The sequence below is a fragment of the Leucoraja erinacea genome, chromosome 5 (assembly GCF_028641065.1).
Source record: "Leucoraja erinacea ecotype New England chromosome 5, Leri_hhj_1, whole genome shotgun sequence".
NCBI classification, from domain to species: Eukaryota; Metazoa; Chordata; class Chondrichthyes; order Rajiformes; family Rajidae; genus Leucoraja; species Leucoraja erinaceus.
This window is the reverse complement of record NC_073381.1, coordinates 52,770,661-52,790,147: the sequence shown is the minus strand read 5'-3', so window position 1 is coordinate 52,790,147 and position 19,487 is coordinate 52,770,661. Positions and strand designations below refer to the sequence as shown.

The 19,487-nt window shown below is 43.8% G+C and overlaps 1 protein-coding gene across 1 annotated transcript in view; it reads left to right on the top strand.

Annotated features, from left to right (window-relative positions):
• The window catches only part of LOC129697254 (ectonucleotide pyrophosphatase/phosphodiesterase family member 3-like), a 95,020-nt gene that overhangs the window by 51,586 nt on the left and 23,947 nt on the right, over nt 1-19,487 (top strand). Inside the window, exons 11-15 of the mRNA XM_055635609.1 lie at nt 7-115; nt 5,643-5,774; nt 9,259-9,290; nt 11,669-11,799; nt 18,409-18,478. Of these exons, the coding sequence (XP_055491584.1) occupies nt 7-115; nt 5,643-5,774; nt 9,259-9,290; nt 11,669-11,799; nt 18,409-18,478 (474 nt within the window). The remainder of the gene's footprint in view (nt 1-6; nt 116-5,642; nt 5,775-9,258; nt 9,291-11,668; nt 11,800-18,408; nt 18,479-19,487) is intronic.

Genomic DNA, 19,487 nt, shown 5'->3' with positions numbered 1-19,487 from the left:
TTGCAGGTGGTTAAAGCTTTGCAGAGAGTTGATCAGATCATAGGAATGTTGATGAATGGGCTCAAACAGAGGAATTTACATAACTGCGTCAACCTCATCATCTTAGCTGATCATGGTAAGAGCATTGTTGTGTCAATTTTCATCGAAGCAAAATATATTGTTGGGAAAATGAGTAGCCAACATCAACTTACTGAAAGGATATTATTGAAAACATGTTTTTTAAGAGATTAACATAGTGGAGATACCAAAACCTATTTACATCACAATGCACAGAACAAATTATTATTCTTAATTTAGTTTAGAGATACGGCGTGGAAACAGGCCCTTCGGCCCACTGAATCCGTGCCGACCCGTACACTTGCACTATCCTACACTAGGGACAATTTACGATTATACCAAGCCAATTAGTCTACAAACCTGTACATCTTTGGAGTGTGGGAGGAAACTGGAAATCCCAGAGAGAACTGGGTGACAGTGTGAACTGTGAGGAGGATGCTATGAAAATGCAGGGTGGCTTGGACAGGTTGGGTGAGTGGGCAGATGCATGGCAGATGCAGTTTAATGTGGATAAATGTGAGGTTATGTGGATAAATGTGAGGGCCCTAGTGAGACCACACCTGGAGTATTGTGTGCAGTTTGGGTCCCCTAATTTGAGGATGGACATTCTTGCTATTGAAGGAGTGCAGCGTAGGTTCGAAGGGCTCGAAGTGCCGAATGGCCTACTCCTGCTCCTATTGTCTATTGTCTAAAACCTATGCGGGTCAAGGGGAGAACATACAAACTCTGTACCGACCAGCACCCGTAGTCAGGATCGAACCCAGGTCTCTGGCACTGTACGGCAGCAACTCTACCGCTGTGCCACTGTGCCGCCCAAGGAGGACTAGTTATTCCTGTAAATAATATGAACAACTCTACACTTCTATATTTTACAATAAATCAGAGAACAGCAAAACAAATACAGAAAACCCCACTTAGCTGTCCACAGAGAGACAAGGAACTACAGATGCTGGAATGTTGAGCAAAACACAAAGTGCAAGAGGAACTCAATGGGTTAGATGATTTTTTTCAGGTTGGGACCATTCTTCAGTCCATACAAGGGTCCCACCCCGAAATGCCACCTGTCATTTCCCTCCACATAAACTGCCTGACCCACAGTATTCCTCTTGCACTCTGTGTGAACAATTATCCAAGTGACTTAAATATAATAAAATTAAAATTCACTTGAAGAGATTTGCACCAGAGCTAGAAAGGTGTAATATTGTGGTCCTCTACCAAATTAAATCAAGGTAATTCAATGTTAGGAGAATGATTCAGCTGGCTGATATACTGGTACCCACACAGCAATAGAAAAACTGCAGTCTGCTGACCTAAACAGACATCTGCTGAGCAAGGCTTCACTGCACAGTAAAAATTGTAAGAGTCATATCATTAATTGTTATGTATGATATTTATGAACCAAAGTGGACACAAAGGGAATAATAAAATTGAAGGACATGTTGAAGTTCAATTTCCGCACTCGATACAGATGTTACTGTTATCCAGTAATGTTATCCAGAACCAGGGGTCACAGTTTAAGAATAATGGGTAGTCCATTTAGGACTGAGACGAGGAAATGCTTCTTCACCCAGAGAGTTGTGAATCTGTGGAATTCTCTGCCACAGAAGGCAATGGAGGCCAATTCACTGGATGTTTTCAAGAGAGAGTTAGATATAGCTCCGAGAGCTAACGGAATCAAGGGATATGCGGAAAAAACAGGAATGGGATACTGATTTTGCACTATCAGCTATGATCATATTGAATGACTCAAAGGGCCAAATGGCTTAATCCTATAATAATAATAATAATTTTATTTATAGAGCACTTTAAAAACAAACATAGCTGCAACAAAGTGCTGTACATCACTAAATCATTGACAAAAAAGTTAATACACACCAAAAATAACAATCAAAAGAAATAGTAGGAAAAGACATGTAAAATAAAGAAACATCAAAAACACCACAAACAGAAGCAAAGCCTCAGGCATGGTCAAAAGCCAGGGAGTACAAATGCGTTTTAACACTGGATTTGAAGATGGACAGTGAGGGGGCCTGTCTGATGTGCAGCGGCAGGGTGTTCCAGAGTGCCGGAGCAGCAACAGAGAAGGCTCTATCCCCTCTGAGCCTCCGACTAGACCTCGGTACCTCCAGGAGCAGCTGACCAGCTGACCTGAGGGACCGGGCAGGAGTGTATGGGTGGAGCAGCTCAGAGAGGTAAGGCGGGGCGAGCCCATTCAGAGATTTAAAAACAAATAACAGTAACTTAAAATGAACCCGAAAGTGCACCGGGAGCCAGTGTAGGGAGGCCAGAATTGGCGATATGTGCTCCCTCTTTCGAGTCCCTGTTAAAAGGCGAGCAGCAGCATTCTGAACCAACTGGAGACGAGCCAGTGAAGAACGAGCAACACCAAAATAGAGCGCGTTACAGTAATCCAGCCTAGATGTAATAAAGGCATGGATTACTGTCTCAAAATGCTGCCGCTCGAGAATGGGCTTCACCTTCGCCAGCTTCCTTAGGTGAAAGAAGCTGGACTTAACCACCGCGCATATTTGGCGATCTAATTTAAAGTCACTGTCCATCCTAAAACCCAGGTTCACAACTGTTGGCTTCACGTACCTTGACAATGGACCTAAATCAACAAATGGAGGTTCACGGCAGCCATTGGGATCAAATAAAATCACCTCTGTCTTCTTTTCATTAAATCCAAGAAAGTTTAGGGCCAACCAGGACTTAATGTCATCAAAACAAGACAGAAGCGATTTTACAGAAAAGGCATCTTCCCCCCTCAGCGGCAAATAAAGCTGGGTATCATCTGCATAACAGTGGAAGGAGATGCCATGCTTTCTAAGGATGGAACCCAGAGGAAGTATGTACAGCGAGAAAAGCAGGGGCCCCAGAATCGAACCCTGTGGAACCCCATATGACAGGGGAGCGGAAGAGGATTCAAACCCAGCAAGGCTAACACACATGGTTCTGCCCGCCAGATAGGACCTGAACCATCCCAGGGCACTGTCGCAGATGCCCACTAACTGCTGTAGCCGAGATAATAAGATATTATGGTCCATCGTATCAAAGGCGGCAGACAAGTCCAGCAGGACAAGAACCACACAATCCCCAGAATCATTAGCCAGGAGGATATCGTTAAAAACCCTTAGCAATGCTGACTCCGTGCTGTGCATGGTTTTAAATCCAGACTGGAAGATCTCCCGAATATCATGCTCCTCCAGGAATAGTTTTAGCTGAGCATAAACAACTCTCTCCAGTAATTTAGAAATAAAAGGCAATTTCGAGATGGGTCTAAAATTGGCCAGAACAGATTGATCCAGGCCAGGTTTCTTAAGTAGTGGTTGCACTACCGCATGCTTAAAACTCACGGGAACAACCCCACAACACAAGCTGCTGTTAATAATGGTAAGAACCGACTGCCCTATACTAGAGAAAACCTCCTTAAAAAGATGTGGAGGGACCGCATCACAAGGAGAACCCGATGGCTTAATATGGGAAACCACATCCTTTAAATACGATATAGTCACAGGCTCAAACTTGTTGAATACCACCAGGCAAGGGACCGAAACAGAAGGGTCAGAGGCAGGTGCTGAAATGTTAGCCCTTAAGGAAACAACCTTATCAACAAAAAAGTGCAGGAAGTCATTACACATTTCAGGTGAAGCTTCCAGACAGACAGGCTGCGGGGCATTTAGAACAGAGTCAATGATTTCAAATAGCACACGAGGGTTGTTACACTTTGACACAATAATTTTAGACAGGTACTCTCTCTTGGCCTTTTTAACACTGTTTTGGTAGTGACGCCAACAGTCCCTGAGAATTTGAAGTGAAACCTGTAGCCTGTCCTTCCTCCACTTTCGCTCAGCTCTACGACACTCCCGTCGTGCTGCACGAGTCACTGCACTGAACCAGGGTTCAGGTTTAGCCCTCGGCTTCAACGATCTTAACGGAGCCACAGAGTCCAGTATAGTCCTGCATGAAGAATGAAACCACAAACTAATCTCCTCCGTACCAAGAGGAATGGACGCAGAGGGGGCGCAGAGCTGATCGAAAGCAGCAGAGAACTTGCCAGCAGTAAAAGGGCTAAAAGACCGACAGCGCCGAGCAGACACCACAGGCAAAATTGCTTCACAGGAGAAATTGACATCAAACAATACAGGCATATGATCTGAAAACACACTATCAGAGATTTCCAAATTCAACACAGACAAGCCATGAGAGAGAACAAGGTCCAGTGTATGTCCATGTTCGTGTGTGGGACCAGACACACACTGGACAAAATCAAAAGAGTCCACAAGGCTGAAAAAGTCCTTCACTAACGGCTTAGCAGGACAGCACACATGGATGTTAAAGTCCCCAACCAAAAGGACACGATCATAGTTGGGCACGATCCCAGCCAGAAAATCAGAGAATTCATTTACAAAGTCCTTATTATACTTGGGCGGTCGGTAGATGACCGCACAAAGCACCGGTTTGGAGCGGCCCACTTCAAATAAAGTTGCTTCAAAACTGGAGAAAGAAGATGATAGAGGGCATTGCCTGCACTTAAAGTTATTTTTATAAACAGCCGCTGTTCCTCCTCCACGGCCCGATATCCGCGGTGAGTTGAAATAAGAGCAGCCAGCCGGTAATAGCTCAACAAGAGCGCTGCACTCACCTGGACCCATCCAAGTCTCAGTCACACAGAGGAAATCCAGTCCACGTGAGCAGAAGAAATCCCTCAGTATAAAAGTCTTGTTTGCCAGGGATCTGGCGTTCACTAAACCAATCCTGGAGGGGGATGGACTCACCAGATCAGCTGATCGCTGAGCCCGGTGCAGAGTCCTCAGGTTCCGGGGATTCACCCCGCGGTGGCGGGTCCGAGGAGAGGATGGGAGGCGTGGCCCGTCTCGCCGCAGCTCCTGAGCATAGGAAGGGGGTGGGGGCGAAGGGACCCACCCGGAAGAGTTGGTGTACCAGGTGACCTCCTTCGTTCCTCCTACCGATACTGTGAGCCAAGCCAGTTCTCCGTGCTGCAGCAGGTGGACAGTGCTCCCGATCGTTGGGGAGGAGATTGTCAGTTGACAGTTGACAGTTGACAGTTGGTGAGCACCAGGCTGAAGGCTGCAGGCCCCGGAGATGTCCCTGAGCAAAGTGTTCCCGACGCTCAAGGCTTTCGAGGAGATTCCCACCTCCTGGCCCACCCAGTTTAGACTTCACCAGTCGACCGCTACGTTTGCCACGGCGACGGCGACGGCGACGCTTCCTCGGGCTTAAAACCCACTCCAGGTGAGTTTGGATTCCCAAGAGGAACGGGGGCAGTGTAGTATGTCCGCGGTAAACAAAGGCACCGACATTACGCTGAATGTCCATTAGAGATGTACGGTCGTAGACCAGCAGAGACTTTAGTTGTATAACACCAATAGAAAACACAAAAAACAGAGAGAGCAACAGACAGGCAGCCATAGACATCGGCGCCATCCTGCATCTATTTTCTATGTCTATGGTTTACTTTTGGAAAAATTAACCCTTTCAATTGGAAGCATTAAACTTTAAAGATCTAGATTTTATTTCAATGAGATATTACAATGTTTCCTCTGATATTTTTTTAAATATTTCAGGAATGGAAAAAACTTCCTGTGACCGAGTTGAGTATATGACCAACTACTTTAACAGTGTGAAGGATATATATGTTTACAGTGGCTCGGCTGCTCGCATCCGAGCCAAAAATGTTCCTGAGGACTATTTGTCATGTAAGTACTTATTCCCAAATTAAAACCAGGATTGGTTAAAGTAGCACAATTTTATGTACAACATAATCAATAGTAACAACATTAAGCCATTCAGTCCCTACTGTTCACTCTACCACTCAAAAAGATCATGGGCGATATTTTATCACTGCACCACCATCCTGTCTTATATCCATTGATCCCTTAAAATAGCAACATTGTTATTAATCTTGGCCTCAAATGTATACAGTCACTGAGCTGCCACAGCAACTTTGAGTAGAGAATTCCAATAATTCACCCACCTCTGGGTGAAGCCATTTCTTCCCTGCTGTGTCTTGAATAGCTGGCTTCATATTTTGAAACTGAATCCCTGGTTCTGAAAACACCAGCAAGGGGAAAGTTTATTCCGGCATTTACCTTGTGAAAGCCAGTAATAGGTTTGTGTGCTTCTTCCTAATTCTTTTAAGCCCCTGTCTATGTAATCTTCCTTCAAAGGGCAGAGCCCCCTCACAGGAATCATCCTGGCAAATCTGTGCACATACCCTCTAGTGCAAGAATATCTTTCCTTAGATAGGGACGCCAGACATGTGCACTATACGCTTATGAGGCTCACCCTGGCCTCCATATAATTGGAGCAAAGTATTCACTCTGAGATATTGCCTGTCTCTCTGCGTTACTCCTGCACCTTTCACTGGCTCAATCAGCATCTGTAGTTCTTCTACATTTTCACCCATTTGATCATATTTGGTCCAAATCCCTCTGAAGCTTTCCTTTCCATGTACTTTTCAACTGTTTTTTAAATGCTATTACAGTACCTTCCTCAATCACCTCCTCTGGCAGCTTTTTCCATCTACCCTATACCCTACACCCTCCACCCAATGTGAAAAAGTTGCCCCTCAGGTTTGTATTAAATCTTTCCCCTTTCACCTATACTTATGTGCTCTGGTTCTTGATTCTCCTAACTTAGGCATAATAATTCACCCCATCTATTCCCATCATAATTTTATACACGTCTGTAAAATCATCCCCCAGTCTTCTACACTCCACAAAATAAAGTCCTAGCCTGCCCAACCAATCCATTTAGCTCAGGCCCTCGGGTCCTGGCAACTTCCTTGGAAATATTTTCCGTGCTCTTTCCAGCTCAATGACATCCTTCTTATAGCATGGTGACCAAAACCGAACACTATACTCCAAATGTGGCCCCACTATTATCTTAAATTGTAACAGTAATTTCTCCAACACTACTTCTTCCAGCTCTATATTTGTGCTGGACCTGTTCTCCAATATTTCTGAGAGGATTTCTGTACCTTTCATGATGGTAGACAGTAAAATATTTGTTTACTTTCTCTACCATTTTGTTATTCCCCATATTTTTCTCTCCTACCTTAGTCCATAAGTGAACCACCTTGACTTTTGCTATACTTTTCCCTTTATCCAAATCTATCAAAACTTTTACAGTCTTCGGAATGACGTAAGTGAATGCTTTTGTGTTACGACTCCCGAATGCAGGTACTTCAGAGCTGCGTAACATAATTCATAAACCAGGTTCAAGTTCAAAAATAGTTTTAATTATGCAATGGAACACAAAAACCCAAACCCGATTCAAACAACCCAGTCAGGGATATGGATGAACTGACAAACAATTTAACAATGCTCCAGCCAGCCACGTGATGGACCGTCGAACCGGAGACTCTAAAACCTGCCTAAAGAGATATAACCCTGAAACAAAATACACGAAAACACTAAGGTCAGCCCTTATCCGTCCCAATTCAATATTTGTTAACAAGGAATGGTGAAAGTACACAAAGTTCTATGCCATGTGGCCAGGCCTTCTGCAGCTCACACCAGCAGACTGCTCACAGGTCAGGGTTGACGAAGAAGAGAATCTTCTTCTTATAGGATTCCAGCAGTGTAGACGCTGCTAAGCGTATTACTGCCCTCCACAGGTCAAAGTTTGAACTAAATTCTTACATACAGTCCTGTAACTTGCAGGAATTGAAGAACAGCCCTGGATATCAGTTGATGATTCTCACTGTGTCCAAACAAAGATGAAACAGAAAAAGCCTCAACTCCAAGTCCTGTCAGTCTAACAAACAATACTTTTCTTTCTACCCTGTACTTTTTACATTCTAGGAAAACATGCTTAACTGTCTCATTACTCCCACACTCCCACAAGCCAGAAACATGTTTCCCTACAATGCACAAATAGTAATTTAACCCACAGTGTCCCAACATCAATCTACACAGTTTAACTGAGTCCATATGGGACAGAGATGTACAGAAACATATTTTTCCTAACTTCAGATTGTATAGAAAAGTAGTGTCTACCCCTGACTTCCATTTCCCGTCCTCTCTGCCATTCTTTTGTTAAGCCCTCTTTAATTATTTTTCTCAGTTCCACTCTCCCCAATGATACATGGATATCTATTTCTCTTCTTAAACTCTCCTTTGCTATGAGGTCCACCTGCTCATTCCCCCTCACCCCAGCATGCCCGGGAACCCAGCAAAAAGTGATGTTACACGCAAACCCAATTCTAGAAAACACACTCAAGATTTCATTTAGAATGTCAGGACGAGCTTTAGATTTCCCTACTCTTAAAGTTTCAAGAGCAGCTGCAGAATCAGAACAGATAATGACTTCTCTAAAACTGGCTTCCTCAATCCACCATAGAGCCCATTGAATTGCCATTAATTCAGTCGTGAGAACAGAGCTTCCATCAGAAATGCGCTGGCCAATCTTCAACCCAAGCTGCTCCACATACACTCCAAACCCAGCTCTCCCACTAACTGGATCTTTAGATCCATCTGTAAAAACAATCAAAGTGCTCTCACTGATTGAATTAAGATATTCCACTATTCTTGGAGTCACCTCGCGCTTATCTTTTTCCTGAAGAAAAGCAAGCTCAATAAACAGTTCAGGAAGAACCCAATGGGGCACAGGTAGCTTTATTGTATGCTCTATAATACCCCCTTGTTAAGAGATAGAATCCTGGGAGAGATTCTGGTATTTAAGCTTCAGATGAGTCACCGTCACCTGACGCAACTTGGCCAATCAGGTACAGGAGCCTTTAACCCCGTGATTCCTGACTCACAGCCACGCCTGCACTCAGGAGAAAACAGAAACAGGTGAGTACCCTATAACACCAGCAGAGGGAGCGCATAACAGTTCAAAATACTAAGGGGAAAAAAGCATTTTAAATTATCAAATGCATTAATTTTGTAACTAATAAATGGTTAATTGTGGTTTTTTTTGCTAATTTATTTCCGACACCTTTGTTCTGGTTTAAATGTAATAAGCCCAAAGTTTTGCTGGAGATTTTTTAGAATTCTCCCAGAACTTTGTCTCGCTTATGGTGTTAGTTATGGGTCACAAACTACAATGGAACTGCACACCGAGCATGTAATTTTACCCTCGCTAGGCCTGGAGCAAGAGGGAATCAAAGTAGATCTAAATTATAACTCCTACAGATTTCTATGAATTTTTTACAATGATTTGTTTTTTTTCCAGTTGATCCAGAAGGAGTTGTTAAGAACATTTCTGTAAGTAATTAAAAATAATATCCATTTGCTGTAAAGATTTGACTGGATTTTGCAGGGAATTGCCAATGAGTTCAGGATTACTTGCAAGAATTGGAAAGTTTGCACTTGCTGGCTGTGGTTCACTTGCTATTTCCCAACTACATTGTGGACTGAACAGTCATGGATGCAAGAGTTGAGTGCAATGTTGCAACCATTTCCCTGTACTTACCTCAGGAATCCACATGAAGAACTTCTGCTATATATACAATATGTGTAAGAAGGAATTGCAGATGCTGGTGTAAATCATGGTGAAAATTTATAAACCAAAGATACACACAAAAAGCTGGAGTAACTCAGCAGCATCTCTGGAGAGAAGGAATGAGTGAGAAGGATCTCGACCCGGAATGCCACCCATTCCTTCTCTCCAGAGATCCTGCCTGTACCGCTGAGTTACTCCAGCTTTTGCTGTCTATTTTATGCTAGACATGACTCCTAGAATTCTCTTCCACTGATGTCAATGGAAGTGAATTATAAGGGAATAACAGTTTTAGATTTTGTTTTAATGTTTTGCAATGTTCTTTATAATCTTAAGTATTTTTTAACAATCTGATTTATCTTTGTAGTTTGAAATGTTTTTGGATATGAGAAAATCTAGAAAATATTTTAAATAATTTATATTTAGACAGCTGTTCAAGTTTGGGTGTGGGGTTTTACAACTCAGTCAGCTGTAAAAAGTTATTTCTGTATTTACACATGCAGTGCATATTTAAGATTGGTGAGTTCATTCCATCGCTTCCTCCTGTTTACTATTCTTGATAACACTCTCCTGGCATCTTTTCACCCAGTCAGCATCGGCCAATTTGTCAAATATCCCACACACTACTGCAAGTGTTCACATTCTTCTTGTTCTTTCTACCACTCTCATCTCTGCAAAATAAAATATGCTGGTTTCCTAACTCTGCCGTTCATAGTCATACAGCATGGAAACAGGCCCTTCTGCCCAATTTGCCCATGCTGACCAAGATGCCCCATCTACACTATTCTCACCCGACCCTGCATCTGGCCCATATCCCTCTAAACCTTTCCTATCTATAGGTTCCTGGTTCATTGAAATATTAATACATATGCTCTCTGCAAAGCAGCCTAACCTGCTGAGTATTCCAGCATTCTCTGTTTTTATTTTAGATTTCATATTTTCAGTATTGTTAAGTATGGTAAGTATTTTCAGTATGGTAAGCATATTAGTAAGGTGGAACTAAAACACCTTAACTAAAACACATATGTAATCTATTATTTTTTCAGCAAATATCCCAATAAAGCTGCTTAAAAATTATAATTTAAAAATAATCTTTCACGCAGCAAACATTCTGCTCCCTTTTGAACCATTGGTCTTTCACAGTATAGAAAGATTTGGGTTTCATTACTGGGGCATAAAATTATAAAGTTATCACCTCCGCCACCATAGATGAGGCTCGCACCAGGGTCTCATCCATACCACGCAACACTGCTCTCTCTCCCCATCCCCGCACTCGCAACAAGGGCAGTGTCCCCCTGGTCCTCACCTTTCACCCCACCAGCCGGCAAATACAACACATAATCCTCCGACATTTCCGCCACCTCCAACGTGACCCCACCACTCGCCTCATCTTCCCATCTCCCCCTATGTCTGCCTTCCGCAAAGACCACTCCCTCCGCAACTCCCTTGTCAATTCTTCCCTTCCCTCCCGTACCACCCCCTCCCTGGGCACTTTCCATTGCAACCGCAAGAAATGCAACACCTGTCCCTTCACCTCCCCCCTCGACTCCATTCAAGGACCCAAGCAGTTGTTCCAGATGCGACAAAGGTTCACCTGTATCTCCTCCAACCTCATCTACTGCATCCGCTGCTCTAGATGTCAGCTGATTTACATCGGGGAGACTAAGCGGAGGTTGGGCGATCGTTTCGCCGAACACCTCCGCTCAGTCCGCAATAACCTACCTGAACTCCCGGTGGCTCAGCACTTCAACTCCCCCTCCCATTCCCAATCCAACCTCTCTGTCCTGGGTCTCCTCCATTGCCACAGTGAGCAACACCGGAAATTGGAGGAACAGCACCTCATATTCCGCCTGGGTAGCTTGCGTCCTGATGGCATGAACGTTGAATTTTCCCAATTTTGCTAGCCCTGCTGTCTCCTCCCCTTCCTTAACCCTCGAGCTGTCTCCTCCCATCCCCCCCCGCCCTCGGGCTCCTCCTCCTACCTTTTTCCTTCTTTCTCCCCCTCACCCCCCATCAGTCTGAAGAAGGGTTTTGGCCCGAAACGTCGCCTATTTCCTTCGCTCCATAGATGCTGTTGCGCCCGCTGAGTTTCTCCAGCACTTTTGTGTACCTTATTTCTAATACTTGTTTTATTACTCCTTAGTGCAAGATTCCAAACCAGCATTTTATACCATATGTGGCCTATGACCTGCCAAAGCGTTTCCACTATGCCGCCAACAGTAGGATAGACAAGGAGGTCCTTCTGTACTTGGACAAACAATGGCTGGCTGGGCGGTATGTCATTTTATTCAGCTATAATAATAATAATAATAATAATAATAATAATAATAATAATAATAATAAGTTTATTTATATAGCACATTTATAGTCAATTTTCATTGACCCCAAAGTGCTTTACATAATTTAAAAATCAGTTCCATACAAAGCATAAAGATGGGTTAACAAAATAATAAAATGCATAAACAGGACACAACATGTAACATAAACATCCACCACAGCATACATCACTGTGGTGGAAGGCACAAAAAATTTTGGCCGTCCTCCTCCATCCCCCCCCCCCCCCCCCCCCCCCCCCCCCCCCCCCCCCGTGGACAAGACCAGAGTCCAGAGTCCAGTCCAGGATCGGTCTTTCCTCACCGGAGACCGCGGCTTCAAGATTGTGTAGGCCGCAGGCCGGCGGTTGAGATTTAAAGTCCCCGCCGCAGCCAGAAGCACCGTAGACTGCAGGGCCGGCGGTCGAAGCTCCCCTCCAGGGGTGATGGTAAGTCCATGCCGGGCCCGCGGTAGAAGTTATCCGCGGGCCGGCAATGGCGGCTTCTTCTTCCCCCGGGTTCCCCACGAGGGATCCCGGGCTGTAGACGCCGCAGCAGCTGGAACTCTTCAGGCTGCGACTTCAGGCTGCCGACTGCCCCGGGCCAGTGAAACGGAGCACTCCCCTCCGGCGAGCCCCAGCGAGGGCTCACCCGCTCCACGCCGAGTCCACGCTGCGCCTGCCGCTGAAGCCCCGGGCACGTCTCCGGGAAAGACCTCGCCGATCCTTGATGGTAGGCCACGGGGGAGGCGACCTGGAAAAAGTCGCCTCTCCATGGAGGAGGCGACCAAAGCAGTTTCCCCCTTACACCACCCACACCACCCCCCACACAAAACACAAAAAACCCCACTAAATACACACTTTAAAACATACTAAAAATAAAAAATAAAATTGAAAGGCTGACGCGCTGCTGCCATGGCTGCCGCCAGAACAGCGCCCCCTTCTACTGATGGCTATGGTGCCTAATTTATAATCACCACTTTTCCTACGAGATTATACTGAGATACCTAAACATTTCTGATATACATGACTTCTTACTGATATCCACTGTAGTTATCTTTAATGGAAACAAAAAAATATGCAATTATCTCCTGCTCTTTCCAGATTTTACCCATGTAGATATTGTTCTACAATATGTAGTCTTTGTTCTATTACATCCCAGACACTGTGAAATAATATTTCATTGGGAATGCCATTCCACCTCTTCCTTTCCAGTCTCCCTCTCTGCCTTCCTAAATATGATTTTTTTTTTCCAGCCTTATTTTTGCCCAACTTTCTAAATTTAGGCCAAAAGCTGCCACAGCCAGGCGTAAAAAACAGTTTTTATCCACGAGTAGTTGCTGTGATGGTATTTCAGTCTCAGTCACAGAGGCCAACGTCAGGAAATCCTTCAGAGGGGTGAACCCCCGAAAAGCACCTGGACCTGATGGTATACCCGGTCGTGTTCTAAAAACCTGTGCGGACCAACTGGCTGGAGTTTTTATGGACATTTTCAACCTCTCACTTCTGAGGTCTGAGGTTCCCACCTGCTTTAAAAGGGCATCAATGATACCAGTGCCCAAGAAGAGTAAGGTGACGTGCCTCAATGACTATCGACCAGTGGCACTAACGCTGGTGGTGATGAAGTGCTTTGAGAGGTTGATCATGGAGCAAATCAACTCCTACCTCGACATAAACCTGGACCCACTGCAGTTTGCTTACCGCCACAACAGATCAACGGTGGATGAGATCTCGCTGGCCCCCCACTCCGCTCTGGACCACTTGGACAACAAAAACTCATATGTCAGGCTGTTATTCATCGATTACAGCTCGGCATTTAATACAATCATCCCCTCCAAGCTGATTACCAAACTCGCAGAACTGGGTCTCTGCGCATCCCTCTGCAATTGGATCCTCGACTTCCTCATTCACAGACCACATTCTGTTCGTATTGGTGGAAATGTGTCAGACTCGATAACAATCAGCATGGGAGCACCTCAAGGCTGCGTGCTCAGCCCCCTGCTGTACTCACTCTATATACCCATGACTGCGTAGCCAATCACAGTGCGAACTCCATCATCAAGTTCGCTGACGAGACCACTGTTGTGGGACGTATCACTGATGGGGATGAGTCAGAGTATAGAAGAGAGATCGAGCAACTGTCCATATGGTGCCAGCGCAATAACCTGGCCCTCAACACTAGCAAAACCAAGGAACTGATTGTGGACTTTGGAAGGAGTAGGATGGGGACCCACAGCCCCATTTATATCAACGGGTCGATGGTTGAAAGGGTCAAGAGCTTCAAATTCCTGGGCATGCACCTCTATGAAGATCTTTCCTGGTCCGAGAACACTGATGCAATTATTAAGAAAGCACATCAGTGCCTCTACTTCCTGAGAAGATTACGGAGAGTCGGTTTGTCAAGGAAGACTCTCTCTAACTTCTACAGGTGCACAGTGGAGAGCATGCTGACCGGTTGCCTCGTGGCTTGGTTCGGCAACTTGAGCGCCCTGGAGAGGAAAAGACTACAAAATGTAGTAAACACTGCCCAGTCCATCATGAGCTCTGACCTCCGGTCCATTGAGGGGATCTATCGCCGTCGCTGCCTCAAAAAGGCTGGCAGTATCATCAAAGACCCACACCATCCTGGCCACACACTCATCTCCCTGCTACCTTCAGGTAGAAGGTACAAGAGCCTGAAGACTGCAACAACCAGGTTCAGGAATAGCTACTTCCCCACAGCCATCAGGCTATTAAATTTGGCTCGGACAAAACTCTGAATATTAATAGCCCATTATCTGTTATTTGCACTTCATCAGTTTATTTATTCATGTGTGTATATATTTATATAATGGCATATGGACACACTGATCTGTTCTGTAGTCATACCTACTATGTTCTGTTGTGCTGAAGCAAAGCAAGAATTTCATTGTCCTATCAGGGACACATGACAATAAACTCTCTTGAATCTTGAATGCTGAGATGCAATTAGAGAACAAATAAAAGCAAAATAATAATATGAAATCGTGTCATTGCCTGAAAATACGATTTTCACTGAAAGGCAATTCTGAGGTATTATTCAAAGGTAATATCCAACACTATAGTTAATTTGTCTGAAGAAGGGTTTTGACCCGAAACGTTGCCTATTTCCTTCACTCCATAGATGCTGCTGCACCTGTTGAGTTTCTCCAGCTTTTTTGTGTACCTTCGATTTTCCAGCATCTGCAGTTCCTTCTTAAACACAATAGTTAATTAGATCCACCAACCAGTTGTTTTGCACGCCTTGGAAACTGCCCGTCAGGTCATACAGCCATTTTAATGCCATTGCAAAGCAATTTCTAGTTCACAACAAGACTATTATTTTATAATTGAGCAACCATGCTTGCACTGACTTCAGAGGAGAATGGAACATAGAACATAGAACAACACAGTACAGGCACTTCGGCCTGCAGTGTCCAAGCCAAACAAGATGCCAAGGTACACTAATTTCTGCTGTCAGCATGTGATTTATATCCCTCCATACCCTATACATCCACTTTAGGAAATTAAACCAATGTTGGGCCTTCACTGTGAACGGTAGCGCCCCGGTTATCATTGTAGAACTCTGTCTACCATTTATCTACCCAATATGTGTAAATGATCTATATCCCACAGTCTTTCTCACAGTCTACAACTCCACTAATTTTGGTGCTGATAGTGTAGGAAAAGTAGGGAGAGGGAAGCAGGCCCCATTAACAAGTAGTTTACAGAGCAAGGGAACATATTTAAAATTTGGAACATAAAGAAAAACATTTCTAAAAACATGCAGAGAGTAGTGTGACTAATAGTTGCATTTAGTCTGGGGACTGAAGGGCCATCTGTTGCATCAAATGAGTTGCACAGATGGAAGAAAAGACAGTAGGAGGCCTTTTCTGTACATGTTGCAATAGTTTTGTAATTCCAATGAAGTGTCTGAGTTGGCTCACCAAGGTTTAGGTAATGAGGTACGCCTCATAACGGACAACTTACTGGCTTGGGCTGATAAACAACAAGCAATTTTCCAGCCACATTCATATGAAACAATGATCATTTCCAAAATCTGCTGCCTTTCCCTGTCTGACCTTCAGCTTTTGGCCTCACGCAGCAGCTCCTGGTCCCAGACCGACTTCACTCAGAGGCTTCCAGTTCAACTTAACCATTCCCAGCTCACGCTGCTCTCTGCCCGCACGCTGCTCATGGACTCAGCCCCGCCTCCGGGATTTTATTCTCTGCGGGTGCCGGAAGGGGCGTTACCTTCATGGTGACTGACAGGCGAGAAGACCAATCTGCTAATCTCATGATATTTTAAACCTTCATAACTTTTCTAATATTTCACGGATCGGAACAAAACTTGGTGCGCTTGGAGCAGAGGAGAACGGTGAGTAAGGTGGCAAAAAATCCCAACAATATAGGTTTACAATTTTTGCGCAAATTAAAAAAAACACAACCCGTATGTGGTCAAGATGAGAGTTTTAGTAATAGTATAGATAAATATCTCAGCAGTGGGGATATGTTTCCTAATGTCAGGATCTATCATAATCTGCGATATGTTAATCACATTCCCACCTCAGTCTCCTCTACTCCAAAGAAAACAAACCCAGCCTTCGGACGATAGCTAAAATAAAACAATTCCTCCAGTTTGATGACCTCGAAAAGATCATCCACACATTTATCTCCTCCCGCCTAGATTACTGCAACTCCCTCTACACTGGCATCAGCCAATCTTCCCTGTCCCGCCTGCAACTGGTCCAAAATGCCGCAGCAAGACTCCTGACGGGCACCCAAAAAAGGGACCACATCACCCCGATCCTGGCCTCTCTCCACTGGCTCCCTGTGCGGTTCCGAATAAATTTCAAGATCCTCCTTTATGACTACAAAGCCCTTAATGGGCTTGCCCCCACCTACATCAATAGTCTGCTTACCCACCACACCACCTCCTGGTCCCTCTGATCGGCCGACTTAGGGTTACTGAACATCCCGCGGTCTAGGCATAAGGTCAGGGGTGACCGCGCTTTCGCGGTTGCAGCTTCTAGACTGTGGAACAGCATCCCTCTTCCCATCAGAACTGCCCCCTCCATCGACTCCTTTAAGTCGAGACTTAAAACTCATCTTTACTCTCATGCCTTTCTTGACATCCTCTGAGTGAGGGCTAAATGTATGTATTTATGTATGTACTTAATCTATGAACCATTGTTGTATAACATTAGTACCTCCACCAATGTAAAGCACTTTGGCCAACGAGAGTTGTTTTTTAAATGTGCTATTGAAATTATTAGTGACTTGACTTGACTTGACAGTCTCTCTTCATAACTGAAATACTTAATACCAGACAACTTCATAGTGAATCTTTGCAATCACATAGTTCTAATAGTGCTGCACATAATAGTCCACCTGTGGCCTTGCTAATGTTTTATATTAATATATCAATCTGATTCTCACCATGTGGGCATAAACATAGGCACTTCTCATCCTGCACTAGATTTTCAACTTATTTTCCCTGCAAAGACGTCGCATTAGCAAGATGCATTCTTTGTGATAGCTCTTATGTTAGTTGTCACTTCAGTGCCCCAGTGACGTGATCCTTATTTCATGCACCAAACATGAATCACTTGTTAATCTTTCTTACTTGGCTCTCCTCAACCTGTTAAAGTCCAGCAGACAGAAATTTTAACTGGAAATCAATACCGTAAAGTCTCATTTTTCAATGTAATGCCTAACTCTGCAATTCATTTTTCAATACCTCTAACACATTCATGCATTGCATCTAAACTAGACCACAATCTCTGCACCTTTTTCATCCAAGTTCAGAGAGGCAGCATATCCGTTGAACTGATTGATACTTTATTGTCACGTGTACTTGGTACAGTGAGAATCTTTGTTTACATACTGTGCAAGGATGCAAGAGTCCTTGCACAGATGTAAAGGCTGCCGACAAACTTACAAAAGTATTCAATATAGTCCCTCTTCCTTCTTCCCCAACTGTTCCCGTCTCCCCCCCCCCCCCCCCCCCCCCCCCCCCCCCCCCCGGTCCCTCTTTGTTCTTGGTTCTCCCTCCTCCCCCATGCCGGGTCCCTCTTTGTTCTCAGTGGTACCCCATGTTGGGTTCCTCTTTGTATAATAATGTTTCAGGCCAATTATTATTTCCAGTAATATCTGTCCATCGGACCATCAATTTGCCCGGAGCATAACATCAGTTTTATTGGTAGCTCCTGAAAAATTAAACTTCCTGACAGAATTTCTGCTGGATTGCTTCATAATTTCAGTGTGAGTTGGTGGGATGTCTCTGATTCTGGTATGGATATGCCAGCTTTCAACCTACATTAAAGGTGCAGCCTAGGTGCACACAATGAAAGGCCAGTGATGTGGAGGAAGGGACCTAAGATTCCCCAATCCATGTGAAACATGTATCTCACAGAATGTTTGCCTCCATTCAAATCGGGCATCTACAGCTATAACCTGCAATCTCCAGCAAGTGTGGTACGTAAGGATACCTGTATTTTTTCTTTTACATTGTCTTATTGTTTTATCATTTCCATTCTTTGCAATTGATATCCTGATTTAACCTTTTTTTTCAGAGATAAGGATGTATTCAGGTTCTGCAATGGTGGAACTCATGGCTATGATAATGAATATAAAAGCATGCATGTAAGTAACTAAATATATTTAACTGTGTTATATCTAAGGAGTTGTCATTTGGGCAGTACTATGTGTAGTTGAAATTCTTTCTTTATCGAATTGCTCGGAACTTAGTATTCATCACTATTCAACATCAATTTTGACACCAATTGACATATTTAGTCTGCTTTCCAGTTTCTGCATTCTGGTACAGAATGTCATCTACCATAACCAAATGTTAGAAAATGGCTCAGCTCATCTTGAAAATTATAACAGCACAATGATTTTCCATTAACTTTCAAATTGCCATGACAAATCACAAAAATAGATAATGTGACAAGGATGATACTGTTTCCTTGGTGCTATGACTCAGTACATGCTTTGGTCTGGATCTTGGAATGCATCTGGAAGTTATTAGCTGCCATGAGTGTGGTATATGTGAAAACAATGGAGAGGTAATTTTATGAACCAGTTTTCCAATGGGGTCATTTACAGTAATTGGTGTGCATTATGACTGTAAACTGGTATTGCTATAATACCAGGTACATGATAGCAATGAGATTGTAATGGAACAATAAGTAACATACTTGCAAAGTTCCAATCAGATATTTTTAATCAGTGAAATTTTACACCAGTAGCATTGACTTCTAAAATCATCCTCCCAGTGGAAAATTGACTTTTTTAACAAGTAATAAATAGTAAAATATAATATAATATTTTACGAGGGGCTAGTGTAGTCAAGGGATGTGGGGAGAAGGCAGGCACGGGGTTATTGATAGGGGACGATCAGCCATGATCACAATGAATGGTGGTGCTGGCTCGAAGGGCCGAATGGCCTCCTCCGGCACCTATTTTCTATGTTTCTATGTTTCTATAATTCAATTGCCAACAGAGTTTTCTTGCAAAATGAAAAAGAAAATAGATGTAAATTTGCAAGGTTGAAAATAATAGCACTGATGAAGTTTCTCATTATAATTGTAATTAAAGACGTAAGCCCTGATTCTTGGAGACTGTTTATTTTGAAAGAATTAAGACCTAT